The 15,086-nt window shown below is 41.6% G+C and overlaps 3 protein-coding genes across 5 annotated transcripts in view; all 3 read left to right on the forward strand.

Annotated features, from left to right (window-relative positions):
- The window catches only part of LOC116336023 (protocadherin alpha-C2-like), a 188,698-nt gene that overhangs the window by 89,126 nt on the left and 84,486 nt on the right, over positions 1–15,086 (forward strand). The window contains exon 1 of one of the 3 annotated variants that reach the window (XM_039618104.1): positions 12,377–14,862. The exons of the other annotated variants lie outside the window; for them this stretch is intronic. Within the exon in view, the coding sequence (XP_039474038.1) occupies positions 12,472–14,862 (2,391 nt within the window). The 5' untranslated portion in view covers positions 12,377–12,471. Of the gene's footprint in view, positions 1–12,376; positions 14,863–15,086 lie in introns of those variants that run through there. 3 annotated transcript variants of the gene reach the window in all.
- On the forward strand, positions 521–1,492 carry LOC120443570 (protocadherin alpha-3-like). The gene has a single exon (XM_039622452.1). It carries the CDS (start codon positions 521–523, stop codon positions 1,400–1,402), a length of 882 nt encoding a protein of 293 aa, XP_039478386.1. The 3' UTR covers positions 1,403–1,492.
- LOC116336065 (protocadherin alpha-10-like) lies at positions 9,035–11,657 on the forward strand. Its single transcript, XM_031759853.2, has 2 exons — positions 9,035–11,524; positions 11,628–11,657. Exons 1-2 carry the CDS (start codon positions 9,146–9,148, stop codon positions 11,655–11,657), a joined length of 2,409 nt encoding a protein of 802 aa, XP_031615713.2. The 5' UTR covers positions 9,035–9,145.

Raw genomic sequence — 15,086 nt, forward strand, 5'->3', positions numbered from 1 at the left:
TTGTAAAGTGTTGGTAGAAGTGCTGGATCTAAATGACAATGCTCCTGAGATCACGGTGACGTCACTACTAAATACAGTGAAAGAAGACGCGGAAGTAGGTGCAGCCATTGCACTTGTCTCGGTTTTGGATAAAGATAGTGGGAATAACGGGGCAGTGAAAGCTGTGATTGCAAGTAAGACTCCATTTAAATTGGACACAAACTACAGAAATTATTACTCTTTAGTAGTTAATGGTCCGCTTGACAGAGAAACTACAGACGAGTACAATGTTACTATAATAGCAACTGATGAAGGAGCTCCTCCTCTCTCCAGCACCAGCATAATTAGCGTTCATGTCTCTGATGTCAATGACAACTCGCCTCGCTTCTCTGATCCGATACTTAATATTTATGTTAAAGAGAACAGTCCAGTAGGAGCAGTCATTAAAACTCTGACTGCAACTGATGCTGATGTCGATAAAAATGGTCAAGTGAGCTATTCTTTTTTAAAAAGTAGCAGTGACTCACTACCGTTTCCTACAATGATTAACATCAACTCAGAGTCAGGAGATATAATCAGCCTGCAGTCTTTTAATTACGAGGAGTTAAAAACATTCCAGTTTAAAGTTCAGGCCACAGACTCTGGTGTTCCTCCGCTCAGCAGCAACGTGACTGTCAACGTTTTAATCCTGGATGAAAATGACAACAGTCCCACGATTCTCGCGCCATATTCTGAGCACGGCTCCGTTAACAGTGAGAGCATCCCCTATTCTGCTGAAGCGGGATACTTTGTGGCAAAGATCAGGGCTGTAGACGCAGACTCTGGATACAATGCGCTGCTTTCTTATCACCTGTCTGAGCCCAAAGGAAACAACCTGTTCAGGATCGGAACCAGCACCGGGGAGATCAGGACTAAGAGGAGAATGAGTGACAATGACCTCAAAACTCACCCCTTGGTGGTCTTGGTCTCTGATAATGGAGAACCCTCCCTGTCAGCTACTGTGTCTATTGATGTGGTGGTAGTTGAAAGCACGGCTGAAATCCAGACTCAGTTCAGACATGTGCCTGTAAAGGAGGACAGCTTCTCGGATTTGAACCTGTATCTACTGATCGCCATTGTGTCGGTGTCCGTCATCTTTCTGCTCAGCCTCATCACTTTAATAGCAGTCAGATGCCACAGGACAGACGGCACTTTCAGCAGGTACAGCGCCCCCATGATCACCACCCACCCTGACGGGAGCTGGTCTTACTCTAAAGCTACTCAGCAGTATGACGTGTGTTTCAGCTCAGACACGCTCAAGAGTGACGTAGTGGTTTTCCCCGCCTCGTTTCCACCTGTAGATGCAGAACTGATCAGTATTAACGGAGGAGACACTTTTACTAGGACTCAGACTTTACCTAGCAAAGAGAAGGTAAGAAATTAGCAAAAACAATGCAATGCATAAATTCATGCCTAAGACCTTAGGTAATCTCCCTGTTTTGTTTCTTTGTTGTTCTTGTTTTTAAGTGGAATATGTTAGTAGTAAATTCACAAACTATTTAAAGATGTGATTTTTTTTTTTTTTATCGGTTTGGAGTTGAGTTGAAATGTACAGTTGTTAATAAGCCAAAATAAACAAAGTTCATGAGCCTTTCAAGTTTCGACAGAACGTTATTGTCGTTATCCGTGGTGCTGAAATCAGAAAGGTGCGTGTTGCCGGTCATTTGGAGGGTGCATCAGGGGACTTAATTGGGGCACGGTCGACAAAGACAAGTGTTTTTCCCTGGAAACTTGGCATACAATTCATGATAGATCTTTTTATTTAGTGGAGAATGGTGTAAAGTTTCTTTTATCACATTTAGGAAGGCAATTCAACCGCTTATTCAATCACCTTCGCTCTCATACTTTAGAAATTAGGAAAATGTGTTTATTTTATGTCATAATAGTAGTAAGTTCTTGCTGTATCTTTCTGGTGTCGAAATATTTTCAATAAGGTCTGTCAATTCTAACTCGTGTACTTTTAGGCGGGGTATCACCAAGAGGAAACTTGTGATTTTTTTTCTTTGTTAACTGAGAATTAATCAGAATGGGAAAAGGAAAAAAAAAATCCTTTGAAATGCACCATAACATATAAGTTAACAGGGTTATGTTCATAATTAATGAGAAGTTGATCGCCTTGGACGGGTGGGTAGTCATTTAATTGTTGCTGTTCCTAAAGCTTAAATGCAGTTATTTTACATTACCAGATGGCGGCACTGAAGACCATGGCATCTAGATGTAATTTCTAAAGGCATAAGACTCCACCCAGAAACAGAGGATGATCTTTCTCTGGGCTTTGTAACAAAGAGGCGCAGAGCGAGAGAGAAAGGGCGAAAAATTTATCAGGCTGACTTGTGGTTGCCTTTGTTTGCGGATATCTGACGGTTGGTGGTGGACACAATGTGTGCCTGATTTCGGTGGATTTAATCATGCATTTCCCAACAAAAACAGATATTTTGCGGGCTTATTCTGTGGCCGTGCTGCTGAATTATTGCTGGGAAGCGGTGTCTGGACAGCTCTCGTACTCTGTATCGGAGGAGGTAAATATTGGGACATCTGTTGGAAATATTGCCAAAGATCTAAATCTCAATGTACAGGATTTAGAGTCTCGTAAGTTTCAGATTGTTAGTGGATCACAGAAGAAGTATTTCGATGTGAATTTAAAAACGGGTGTTCTTTATGTCAGTGAAAGAATCGACCGCGAGGAGCTTTGTGGTAGGGCTTCAAAATGTACTGTCAATGTAGAGGCGGTGATCAACGTCCCCCTGAAGCTTTATCGCTTAGAGATAAACATAAAAGATATAAACGACAACGCACCTGTTTTCTCTGAGAAGCTGCAATCGCTTGATGTTCCAGAAAATACTTTACCGGGAGTCAAATTTGGACTGATAGAGGCATCAGATTTGGATGTCGGTAAGAACGGTGTTAATACATATAAACTTAGTAATAACGATTATTTTTCATTAGAAATTCACAAAGGAGAAGACAGCGTGTCTGCTGAGTTAGTACTGCAGAAATCGTTAGACAGAGAGCAGGATTCTGTTATAAAACTCACGCTGACTGCAGTAGACGGAGGAAACCCACCCAAGTCAGGGACATCGCTTATTATCATTTCCGTGATGGATACTAATGACAACCATCCCGTGTTCAGTAGGTCTTTGTACAAAATTAAAATTCCTGAAAACTTGCCCAGTGGGTCTACAGTGCTTACGCTGAATGCAACAGACACAGATGAGGGTTCAAACAGTGAAACTGAATACTCTTTGAGAAAAAAAGGCCAAGATCATATTTTAGATTTATTTGAAATTGATTCAAAAACGGGAGCGATTTCAGTTAAAGGTAAAGTCGATTATGAAGAAAATCGTGCATTTGAGATCCATGCGGAGGCAAGTGACAAGGGCCAGCCTCCGATGTCTGCTCATTGTAAGGTGTTGGTAGAAGTACTGGATTTAAATGACAATGCTCCTGAGATCATGGTGACGTCACTACTAAATACAGTGAAAGAAGACGCGGAAGTAGGTGCAGCCATTGCACTTGTCTCGGTTTTGGATAAAGATAGTGGGAATAACGGGGCAGTGAAAGCTGTGATTGCAAGTAAGACTCCATTTAAATTGGACACAAACTACAGAAATTATTACTCTTTAGTAGTTAATGGTCCGCTTGACAGAGAAACTACAGACGAGTACAATGTTACTATAATAGCAACTGATGAAGGAGCCTCTCTCTCTCCAGCACCAGCATAATTAGCGTTCATGTCTCTGATGTCAATGACAACTCGCCTCGCTTCTCTGATCCGATACTTAATATTTATGTTAAAGAGAACAGTCCAGTAGGAACAGTCATTAAAACTCTGACTGCAACTGATGCTGATGTCAATAAAAATGGTCAAGTGAGCTATTCTTTCTTAAAAAGTAGCAGTGACTCACTACCGTTTCCTACAATGATTAACATCAACTCAGAAACAGGAGATATAATCAGCCTGCAGTCTTTTAACTATGAGGAGTTAAAAACATTCCAGTTTAAAGTTCAGGCCACAGACTCTGGTGTTCCTCCGCTCAGCAGCAACGTCACTGTCAACGTTTTAATCCTGGATGAAAATGACAACAGTCCCACGATTCTCGCGCCATATTCACAGCACGGCTCCGTTAACAGTGAGAGCATCCCCTATTCTGCTGAAGCGGGATACTTTGTGGCAAAGATCAGGGCTGTAGACGCAGACTCTGGATACAATGCGCTGCTTTCTTTTCACCTGTCTGAGCCCAAAGGAAACAACCTGTTCAGGATTGGAACCAGCACCGGGGAGATCAGGACTAAGAGGAGAATGAGTGACAATGACCTCAAAACTCACCCCTTGGTGGTCTTGGTCTCTGATAACGGAGAACCCTCCCTGTCAGCTACTGTGTCTATTGATGTGGTGGTGGTTGAAAGCACGGCTGAAATCCAGACTCAGTTCAGACATGTGCCTGTAAAGGAGGACAGCTTCTCGGATTTGAACCTGTATCTGCTGATCGCCATTGTGTCGGTGTCCGTCATCTTTCTGCTCAGCCTCATCAGTTTAATTGCAGTTAGATGCCACAGGACAGACGGCACTTTCAGCAGGTACAGCGCCCCCATGATCACCACCCACCCTGACGGGAGCTGGTCTTACTCTAAAGCTACTCAGCAGTATGACGTGTGTTTCAGCTCAGACACGCTCAAGAGTGACGTAGTGGTTTTCCCCGCCCCGTTTCCACCTGTAGATGGAGAACTGATCAGTATTAACGGAGGAGACACTTTTACCAGGACTCAGACTTTACCTAACAAAGAAAAGGTAAGCGCACATTGGTCTTAAAAATTCTGCAATGTTATTTAGTGTGCAAAACTACGATCGAGACCCGAGTATGAATCAATAGGGTTTCACCCGAATTAAATTAAAAGAACTTCATTGCCACGGAAAAAAATGGGGATAAATCCAGTTCAAGTTAACTAATAAAATAAATCACTTGGATATATTTTGTTAGGCTTCTTTTATACATACTAATAGTTAGTGGTATTTACTTCTAGCAAAAGATGTGCAGATTTTGAATCATGCCCTACATGTTGTTCTTCATAGTACTGAACGGACGATTATGCACGATGTCAACATGCTGGGCAGTTATACTGTACTTTACTGTACTAGTTGCCCGGACACCGTTAACATCTAGAATATTTATTTCTAAGCGACTATACTAGTTTAAATAATGTCTCGCTAAACATGTGTTCGAGTATTCATATCCTTTGTTAACCTTAACAGGTTGGACCCATGTTTATTCAAAACAATTCTGAAAAAAAACTCTTTTTACTTAGCTTGATTCTGTTCATTTCTGAGTTTTGTATTGTGAATATTTTAATTGTCTCACTCATGTAGAAGGTATCATTTATTACACTATGTGTCTATGAGAGTTCATTCATAAATTTTTATGAATGTATGAATTTAAAAAAACTGAATGAGAACAGTATTCAGAATAATGCCAGAATGGCAGCACGTCATGGTTATTGTTCCGCAAAACACACAACTGTTTAGCTAGATAATAAAGGAAACTTAATTTCCTGATATTGAATGTACTTCTTGAAAATGTCCACACGGGGACATTGTAGACCATCAGATTTGAATTTCATCTCTGGTGTCTCGGACTCCTCCCAGAGTATATTTCTCTGGAATTCAGACAAAGAGAATCAGAGGGCGAAAGAGAACGGCGCGACAACCATTTTCTGGTTCATGGGAGATGAGCCAAAAAGCATCACTCTCATGTCTTACTCTATTTAATTGTTTGACTTTCTTAATGTAATATGCGGGTTTGAATTAATTCTGCTTCCCGCTGAATGTAAGAATGAATATACTGGGTAAATCGAGCTGTATATGGATATATCTCGTCTTCGTGCTGCTGGATTGTTACTGGGAAACGGTTTCTGGGCAGCTCTCTTACTCCGTCTCAGAGGAGGTGAATCTGGGGACTGTTGTCGGAAATGTCGCGAAAGATCTGAGCATCAATGTCCAGGATTTGGAGCCCCGCATGTTTCAAATCGTTGCTGGATCAAAGAGGAAATATTTCGAGGTAAATCTAAAAACTGGAGCCCTCTATGTTAACGGGAGAATAGATCGAGAGGAGCTTTGTGGTAATGACGCCAAATGCTCACTCAGTATAGAAGCTGTTATTAATAATCCGCTGAAACTGTACCGTATGGAAATTACGATTTTAGATGTAAATGATAATTCTCCTTCATTTGAGAGTACGTTGCAATCAATGAACATTACTGAGAGCACAGCGGCGGGAGCAAAATTTCCTCTGCATCAAGCTCACGATGCAGACGTGGGTAAAAACACTGTAAACACCTACAAGCTGAGTCAAAATGAACATTTCTCTCTTGATGCACACAAAGTTCAGGGTGTAACTCCTGAGATGGTGCTTCAGAAAGTTTTAGACAGGGAAAAACAGTCTGTGATTACGCTCACACTGACTGCCATCGATGGGGGAACACCTGCTAAATCCGGAAGCATGACAATAATAGTTAATGTATTGGACAGTAATGATAATCCTCCGGTTTTCAGCCAAAGGTTGTATAAAGCCAGAGTCTATGAAAATGTTAAAATAGGCACATCAATAATTACATTAAATGCGACTGATTTAGATGAAGGACAAAATGGAAAAGTGATATATTCATTTAGTGAAGTCGGTCAGGGGAAACAAACTAATTCATTTGTTATAGATGGGAAAACAGGAACTGTAACGAATAAAAGGAATATTGACTATGAAGAAAGTAATGCTTTTGAACTTCGAGTACAAGCCAGTGATGGAGCCTCTTCCCCTCTCACGTCACATGCCAAATTACTGATTGAGGTTTTAGATGTCAATGACAACGCACCTGAAATTTCACTCACATCGTTGTTGAACACTGTTAAAGAGGACGCATCAGTTGAAACAGCCATTGCTCTTGTTTCAATATTTGATAAAGATGGAGGTAAAAATGGGATGGTGACATGTAAAATTTCCAATACCGTTCCTTTTAAATTGGAGTCAAATTACAAGAATTCATATTCATTAGTTGTGGACGGTCCTCTTGACCGAGAGACTGCACCTCAGTACAACATCAGCATCACTGCTACTGATGAGGGCAGCCCACCTCTCTCCAGCACGAGTGTTATAACTGTTCATGTGTCTGATGTAAATGACAACAAACCTCAGTTTTCAGAAAGTGTGATCAACATCTACGTGAAAGAAAACAGTCCAGTAGGAGCAGTTATTAAAACAGTGACAGCAGCTGATGCAGACATTGATCAAAATAGTCAGGTGAGTTACTCTTTTTTACAAAGCAGCAGTGACTCAGTGCCGTTATCTACATTATTAAACATCAACTCAGAGACTGGAGACATAATTAGCCTGCAGTCTTTTAACTATGAGGAGTTAAAAACATTCCAGTTTAAAGTTCAGGCCACAGACTCTGGTGTTCCTCCACTCAGCAGCAACGTGACTGTCAACGTTTTAATCCTGGATGAAAATGACAACAGTCCCACGATTCTCGCGCCATATTCTGAGCACGGCTCCGTTAACAGTGAGAGCATCCCCTATTCTGCTGAAGCGGGATACTTTGTGGCAAAGATCAGGGCTGCAGACGCAGACTCTGGATACAATGCGCTGCTTTCTTATCACCTGTCTGAGCCCAAAGGAAACAACCTGTTCAGGATCGGAACCAGCACCGGGGAGATCAGGACTAAGAGGAGAATGAGTGACAATGACCTCAAAACTCACCCACTGGTGGTCTTGGTCTCTGATAATGGAGAACCCTCCCTGTCAGCTACTGTGTCTATTGATGTGGTGGTGGTTGAAAGCACGGCTGAAATCCAGACTCAGTTCAGACATGTGCCTGTAAAGGAGGACAGCTTCTCGGATTTGAACCTGTATCTGCTGATCGCCATTGTGTCGGTGTCCGTCATCTTTCTGCTCAGCCTCATCATTTTAATAGCAGTCAGATGCCACAGGACTGACGGCACTTTCAGCAGGTACAGCGCCCCCATGATCACCACGCACCCTGACGGGAGCTGGGCTTACTCTAAAGCTACTCAGCAGTATGACGTGTGTTTCAGCTCAGACACGCTCAAGAGTGACGTAGTAGTTTTCCCCGCCCCGTTTCCACCTGTAGATGCAGAACTGATCAGTATTAACGGAGGAGACACTTTTACCAGAACTCAGACTTTGCCAAACAAAGAAAAGGTAAGGAAGTATTAAATTTCGTATTCACTGCTGCAGTTCTTTGTTTGGAAATCTTAAAAGCCTAATGTAATTTAGCTTCATCTCGTAGTTTTCATCATCTTTAGCAATACATTTACACACTTCTTAGCTGTGACTAAAATAATACAAATGGGAAGAAATCACTGTTGCTGAGTTTACAGCACGACAGGATCTTCTCCAACGCTGTGTTGTTGTTCTCTTTTCTGTTGTCACGTGAATTTTTCATGGTAGATTCGCATTATCATGCTTTCGCCGCTCTCCGTGGTGCTCAACGTATGTGTGCTTGTCGGGTTCACGTGCACGGTTATGGATGTGTTTTGGCATATTTAATAGACGTTAAACAACGTATCACAACATAGATAACGTGTTTAAACATACCCCTATATATTTAACATTTGTGCTCGCTTCTCTCTTCACTTTAAACAAACAAGTGTATTTGCCAAATTATTTTTTTAAATTTAGCCTTTAAAATATCACATACCTTAACATCTTTCCGTAATAAAATGTTAACTGTAATCATTCGTTTAACTGATGAACTATTATTTCTAACCTCTAATCTAGTGATTTACACCACCCTTTTTAAACACTAGGAATATACAGTGCACCATTGTCCGCCGGTTTTGGTGACGTGTAATGCAGTTAGAGGAAGTGACCACGTGGGGACGGTACAGACCGTCACATTTAGACGTTCTGGTCGATGACTTAGGGCCCCTCCCATCCTACATTCAGCAAATGATGCATTTGTGTGCTTTGTTACAAAGAGAGCTCGGACGACAACGACTGGTGGTCTTTATTTGAGAACATAGAGAAGATTGCTTTGGAATAATTAAACATTCATTTCCATTTCTTGGTTGCTGTGACATATTATCTGGAGTTATTGTGCCTTCGCCTGCTGTGTAAATATGCATTTACCGCATAGCAGAAGCTTTGTGTGGATTAATCTGTTATTCGTGCTGCTGGATTGTTATTGGGAAACGGTTTCTGGGCAGCTCTCTTACTCCGTCTCAGAGGAGGTCAATCTGGGGACTGTTGTCGGAAATGTCGCGAAAGATCTGAGCATCAATGTCCAGGATTTGGAGCCCCGCATGTTTCAGATCGTTGCTGGATCAAAGAGGAAATATTTCGAGGTAAATCTAAAAACTGGAGCCCTCTATGTTAACGAGAGAATAGATCGAGAGGAGCTTTGTGGTAATGACGCCAAATGTTCACTAATTGCAGAAGCTGTTATTAATAATCCACTGAAACTGTACCGTATAGAAATAAATGTTTTGGATGTGAATGACAATTCACCCTCATTTCTCAGCACATCCCAGACAATTAATATTACCGAGAGCACAGCGGTAGGAACAAAATTTCTGCTGAAACGAGCTCACGATGGAGACGTTGGAAAAAACTCTATAAATGCCTACAAACTGAGTCAAAATGAACATTTCTCTCTAAATATACTTAAAGGGGGTAGCATAACAGTCGAATTGGTGCTTCAGAAAGTTTTAGACAGAGAAAAACAATCTGTGATCAAACTCATACTACTTGCAATTGATGGAGGAACACCTCCTAAATCTGGAAGTATGACCATTATAGTAAATGTCTTAGACATTAATGATAATCCTCCTGTCTTTAGTCAAATGCTGTATAAAGTCACCATACACGAGAATGTGAATATTGGGACATCAATAATCACCCTGAATGCGACTGATTTAGATGATGGAAAAAATGGGCAAATATCATATTCTTTTATGGAAATAGACGAAGGGAAACAAACAGATGTGTTTTCTATAGATGAACAAACAGGGACTGTAACAAATAAAAGGAATATTGACTTTGAAGAAAATAATGCTTTTGAACTTCGAGTACAAGCCAGTGATGGAGCTTCCTCGCCTATGAGTTCACATGTTAAATTACTGATTGAAGTCTTAGACGTTAATGACAACGCACCTGAAATTTCAGTCACATCACTGTTGAACACTGTTAAAGAGGACTCATCAGTTGGCACTGCCATTGCCCTTGTTTCAATATTTGATAAAGATGAGGGTAAAAATGGGATGGTGACATGTAAAATTTCTAATAATGTTCCTTTTACATTAGAGTCAAATTATAAGAATTCATATTCATTAGTTGTGGACGGTGATCTTGACCGAGAGACTGCACCTCAGTACAACATCAGCATCACTGCTACTGATGAGGGCAGCCCACCTCTCTCCAGCACTAGTGTTATAACTGTTCATGTGTCTGATGTAAATGACAACAAACCTCAGTTTTCAGAAAGTGTGATCAACATCTACGTGAAAGAAAACAGTCCAGTAGGAGCAGTTATTAAAACAGTGACAGCAACTGATGCAGACATTGATCGAAATAGTCAGGTGAGTTACTCTTTTTTACAAAGCAGCAGTGACTCAGTGCCGTTATCTACATTATTAAACATCAACTCAGAGACAGGAGACATAATCAGCCTGCAGTCTTTTAACTATGAGGAGTTAAAAACGTTCCAGTTTAAAGTTCAGGCCACAGACTCTGGTGTTCCTCCGCTCAGCAGCAACGTCACTGTCAACGTTTTAATCCTGGATGAAAATGACAACAGTCCCACGATTCTCGCGCCATATTCTGAGCACGGCTCCGTTAACAGTGAGAGCATCCCCTATTCTGCTGAAGCGGGATACTTTGTGGCAAAGATCAGGGCTGTAGACGCAGACTCTGGATACAATGCGCTGCTCTCTTATCACCTGTCTGAGCCCAAAGGAAACAACCTGTTCAGGATTGGAACCAGCACCGGGGAGATCAGGACTAAGAGGAGAATGAGTGACAATGACCTCAAAACTCACCCCTTGGTGGTCTTGGTCTCTGATAACGGTGAACCCTCCCTGTCAGCTACTGTATCTATTGATTTGGTGGTGGTTGAAAGCACGGCTGAAATCCAGACTCAGCTCAGACATGTGCCTGTGAAGGAGGACAGCTTCTCGGATTTGAACCTGTATCTACTGATCGCCATTGTGTCGGTGTCCGTCATCTTTCTGCTCAGCCTCATCAGTTTAATAGCAGTCAGATGCCACAGGACTGACGGCACTTTCAGCAGGTACAGCGCCCCCATGATCACCACCCATCCTGACGGGAGCTGGTCTTACTCTAAAGCTACTCAGCAGTATGACGTGTGTTTCAGCTCAGACACGCTCAAGAGTGACGTAGTGGTTTTCCCCGCCCCGTTTCCACCTGTAGACGCAGAACTGATCAGTATTAACGGAGGAGACACTTTTACCAGGACTCAGACTTTACCTAACAAAGAAAAGGTAAGAACACAGTGTTTATAACAGCTTACAATTTTACACAAAAGAAGCGCGTCATCTTACACTGAACTTGTCTACACGTGGTTAATTTCTCCTGCTTTCAAAGATTACCCTTTACAACTGTCCGCAGCTTTAAGCCAGTCTTTTCCATTTAAATACTCGCTGTTTAAATGCCACAGAAGAGAAGCCAGCATGCAGATAAGGAGCTTTTGGTGGTTTTGTTTAAAATTAATATAATCTCTGCATGTGACAATATTTATTTGATTTTCCTTTCCGATTGTTTCATATATATTTGCGCAGTTTTGGGGTTCGTTTCCTTCTTGTTTGCGTTTTTTTTTTTCGTTCATCGTTGTCTTGTTGCTCTTTAACAGTCATTTCACTCGATGTTGTAATAATTCAGATTTTGCTTGTGTCCTTACAATTTCTTTCAATATACCCTTTGCATATACCTAAAAGATAGCGATATTTTGTGAATACGCCGTTTTCGACACACCGCAACGGGTTTCACGCCTTGGGTGGTATATTTCATTTAAAGGCTGAAACAAGCGAAAAAAAAGCAAATATGTTCTAAAATTAAAACAAATAAATAAGACAGTGTTACACACTAACAATATAAGCAGTGTTTTTTTTTTTTTCTAATAAGTCAACCTGATGTTTTCTGGTTCTGTAAAACTGGACTGATGATATTTATGTTATTTTCCCTTGGTTTCTGTTGTAATTGGTGTAGAGAGCCATAAGAGGGCGGTGTAGACCATAAATCAGAGACATAAGTCCCGACGCCCCTCCCAGATTATTAACGTAATGATGTCTTGTTGGGCTTTGACACAAAGAGACACAGAAGCACGGAGAAAAGGCTCGAGCATGATCTGCGCTGAGGACGACACTGAAGAAAATTGATAAAATTTCCTGTCAATATTTGACATAAACGGGACCCATTTAAAGTTGGTTTGATGTCCTTTTGGATTATGGCTTCAATTAACACAAGTCCTGTGGTGATATACTTGTTTTTCGTCCTGCTGGATTTTTATTCGGAAACGGTGTCGGGGCAGCTCTCGTACACGATATCAGAAGAGGTGAATCGAGGGACTTCTGTAGGAAACATAGCCAAGGATCTAAACCTAGATGTCCATGAGCTGGAGTCTCGCATGTTTCAGATCGTTAGCGGATCAAAGAGAAAATATTTCGAGGTAAATCTAAAGACGGGCGTTCTCTTTGTCAGTGATAGGATAGACAGAGAGGAGCTCTGTGGAAAGGCCACGAAATGCACACAGAGCGTGGAGGCTGTGATAAATGCCCCACTCAAGCTATATCGCTTAGAAATAAATATTCTAGATGTTAATGATAACTATCCAGCTTTCAGTACTGACTCGCAAAGTATTGAAATAGCAGAAAGCACATTACCCGGGACTAAATTTCTTGTATTGTCAGCCTTTGATGCCGATGTGGGGAAAAATGGCATCAGTATGTACAAATTAAGTGCAAATGAACACTTTTCATTAGCAGTGAATAAAGGAGAGAGCGTATCTGCTGAACTAGTCCTCCAGAAACCTTTAGACCGAGAAAAACAAACAGTAATAAGACTCACGCTGACTGCTGTAGACGGCGGAACACCACCGAAATCCGGAACCTCACAGTTAATAATCACTGTCTTAGACAATAATGATAACGTCCCAATATTTACCAAACCACTGTATAAAACAAGTGTCACTGAAAACACGCCGCCAGGCACATCAGTGATAACTGTGACGGCGACGGACAGTGATGAAGGGCCAAACGGGGAAATTTCATATTCACTAAGCAGCAAGGACCAAGACCATGTTCTCAATATATTTCAAATTGATGAGCACACGGGATTATTGACAGTTAAGGGGAAGATTGACTTTGAAGAGCACCCGGCTTTTGAAATCCGCGTGCAAGCTTCTGATAGAGGCTCTCCTCAAATGACAGCACAGTGCAAAGTATTAATAGAAGTAGTGGATTTAAATGACAATAGCCCTGAAATATCTGTAACCACCCTCGGTAACACTGTAAAAGAGGATGCAAAAATAGGTACTGCTATTGCACTTGTGTCAGTCGTGGACAGAGATGGGGGTAAAAACGGAATAGTCCACTGTGATATTAAAAGTGAAAGCCCCTTTAAGTTGCAAACGAATTATAAAAATTACTACTCATTGGTAGTAGATGGTCAGCTAGACAGAGAGAGTCATTCCCAATATAATATCACTATCACAGCTACAGACGATGGAATCCCAGCTCTCACAAGTACGAAGGATTTTAATGTTTATATTTCAGATGTTAATGACAACCCCCCTAAGTTTTCAGACACTGTGTTCAATGTGTATTTAAAAGAAAACAGTCCACTGGGAGCTACTCTGCAACGAGTATCTGCACTGGATGTAGATATTGATCAAAATGGACAGGTAAGCTATTCCATTGTTGAGAGTAAAAGTAACTCCTTGCCAATCTCGACAATGGTAAATGTAAACTCTAAGACTGGAGATATAATCAGCCTGCAGTCTTTTAACTATGAGGAGTTAAAAACGTTCCAGTTTAAAGTTCAGGCCACAGACTCTGGTGTTCCTCCACTCAGCAGCAACGTGACTGTTAACGTTTTAATCCTGGATGAAAATGACAACAGTCCCACGATTCTCGCGCCATATTCTGAGCACGGCTCCGTTAACAGTGAGAACATCCCCTATTCTGCTGAAGCGGGATACTTTGTGGCAAAGATCAGGGCCGTAGACGCAGACTCTGGATACAATGCGCTGCTCTCTTATCACCTGTCTGAGCCCAAAGGAAACAACCTGTTCAGGATTGGAACCAGCACCGGGGAGATCAGGACTAGGAGGAGAATGAGTGACAATGACCTCAAAACTCACCCCTTGGTGGTCTTGGTCTCTGATAACGGAGAACCCTCCCTGTCAGCTACTGTGTCTATTGATGTGGTGGTGGTTGAAAGCACAGCTGAAATCCAGACTCAGTTCAGACATGTGCCTGTAAAGGAGGACAGCTTCTCGGATTTGAACCTGTATCTGCTGATTGCCATTGTGTCGGTGTCCGTCATCTTTCTGCTCAGCCTCATCACTTTAATAGCAGTCAGATGCCACAGGACAGACGGCACTTTCAGCAGGTACAGCGCCCCCATGATCACCACCCATCCTGACGGGAGCTGGTCTTACTCTAAAGCTACTCAGCAGTATGACGTGTGTTTCAGCTCAGACACGCTCAAGAGTGACGTAGTAGTCTTCCCCGCCTCGTTTCCACCTGTAGACGGAGAACTGATCAGTATTAATGGAGGAGACACTTTTACCAGGACTCAGACTTTACCTAACAAAGAAAAGGTGAGTCCATAAAATCTACAGATTCCTTCTCTTGGTTCTGATTGCATCAGTTTCCATAGCGTGATGCTTTTCAGTTACTGTTTTTAACAGAAAATATTTAACAACTGACATAAGAGTGGTCTTGACTGTTTCATTATTTTTTTAATCACTGTTGTTAGAAATTCTGTACCTTTAAATTCATTTGTGCAACAGAAATGTGTGAAATATCATACCTTTGCTCCATT

Source organism: Oreochromis aureus, linkage group 2 (genome assembly GCF_013358895.1).
Source record: "Oreochromis aureus strain Israel breed Guangdong linkage group 2, ZZ_aureus, whole genome shotgun sequence".
Classification (NCBI taxonomy): domain Eukaryota; kingdom Metazoa; phylum Chordata; class Actinopteri; order Cichliformes; family Cichlidae; genus Oreochromis; species Oreochromis aureus.

Bases quoted from the DNA above. Each gene is read 5' to 3' on its own strand.
- LOC120443570 (XM_039622452.1), top strand. From the start codon at position 521: ATGATTAACATCAACTCAGAGTCAGGAGATATAATCAGCCTGCAGTCT.
- LOC116336065 (XM_031759853.2), top strand. From the start codon at position 9,146: ATGCATTTACCGCATAGCAGAAGCTTTGTGTGGATTAATCTGTTATTC. The intron at 11,525-11,627 runs GTAAGAACACAG...CTGCTTTCAAAG, and splicing joins CTTTACCTAACAAAGAAAAG to ATTACCCTTTACAACTGTCC.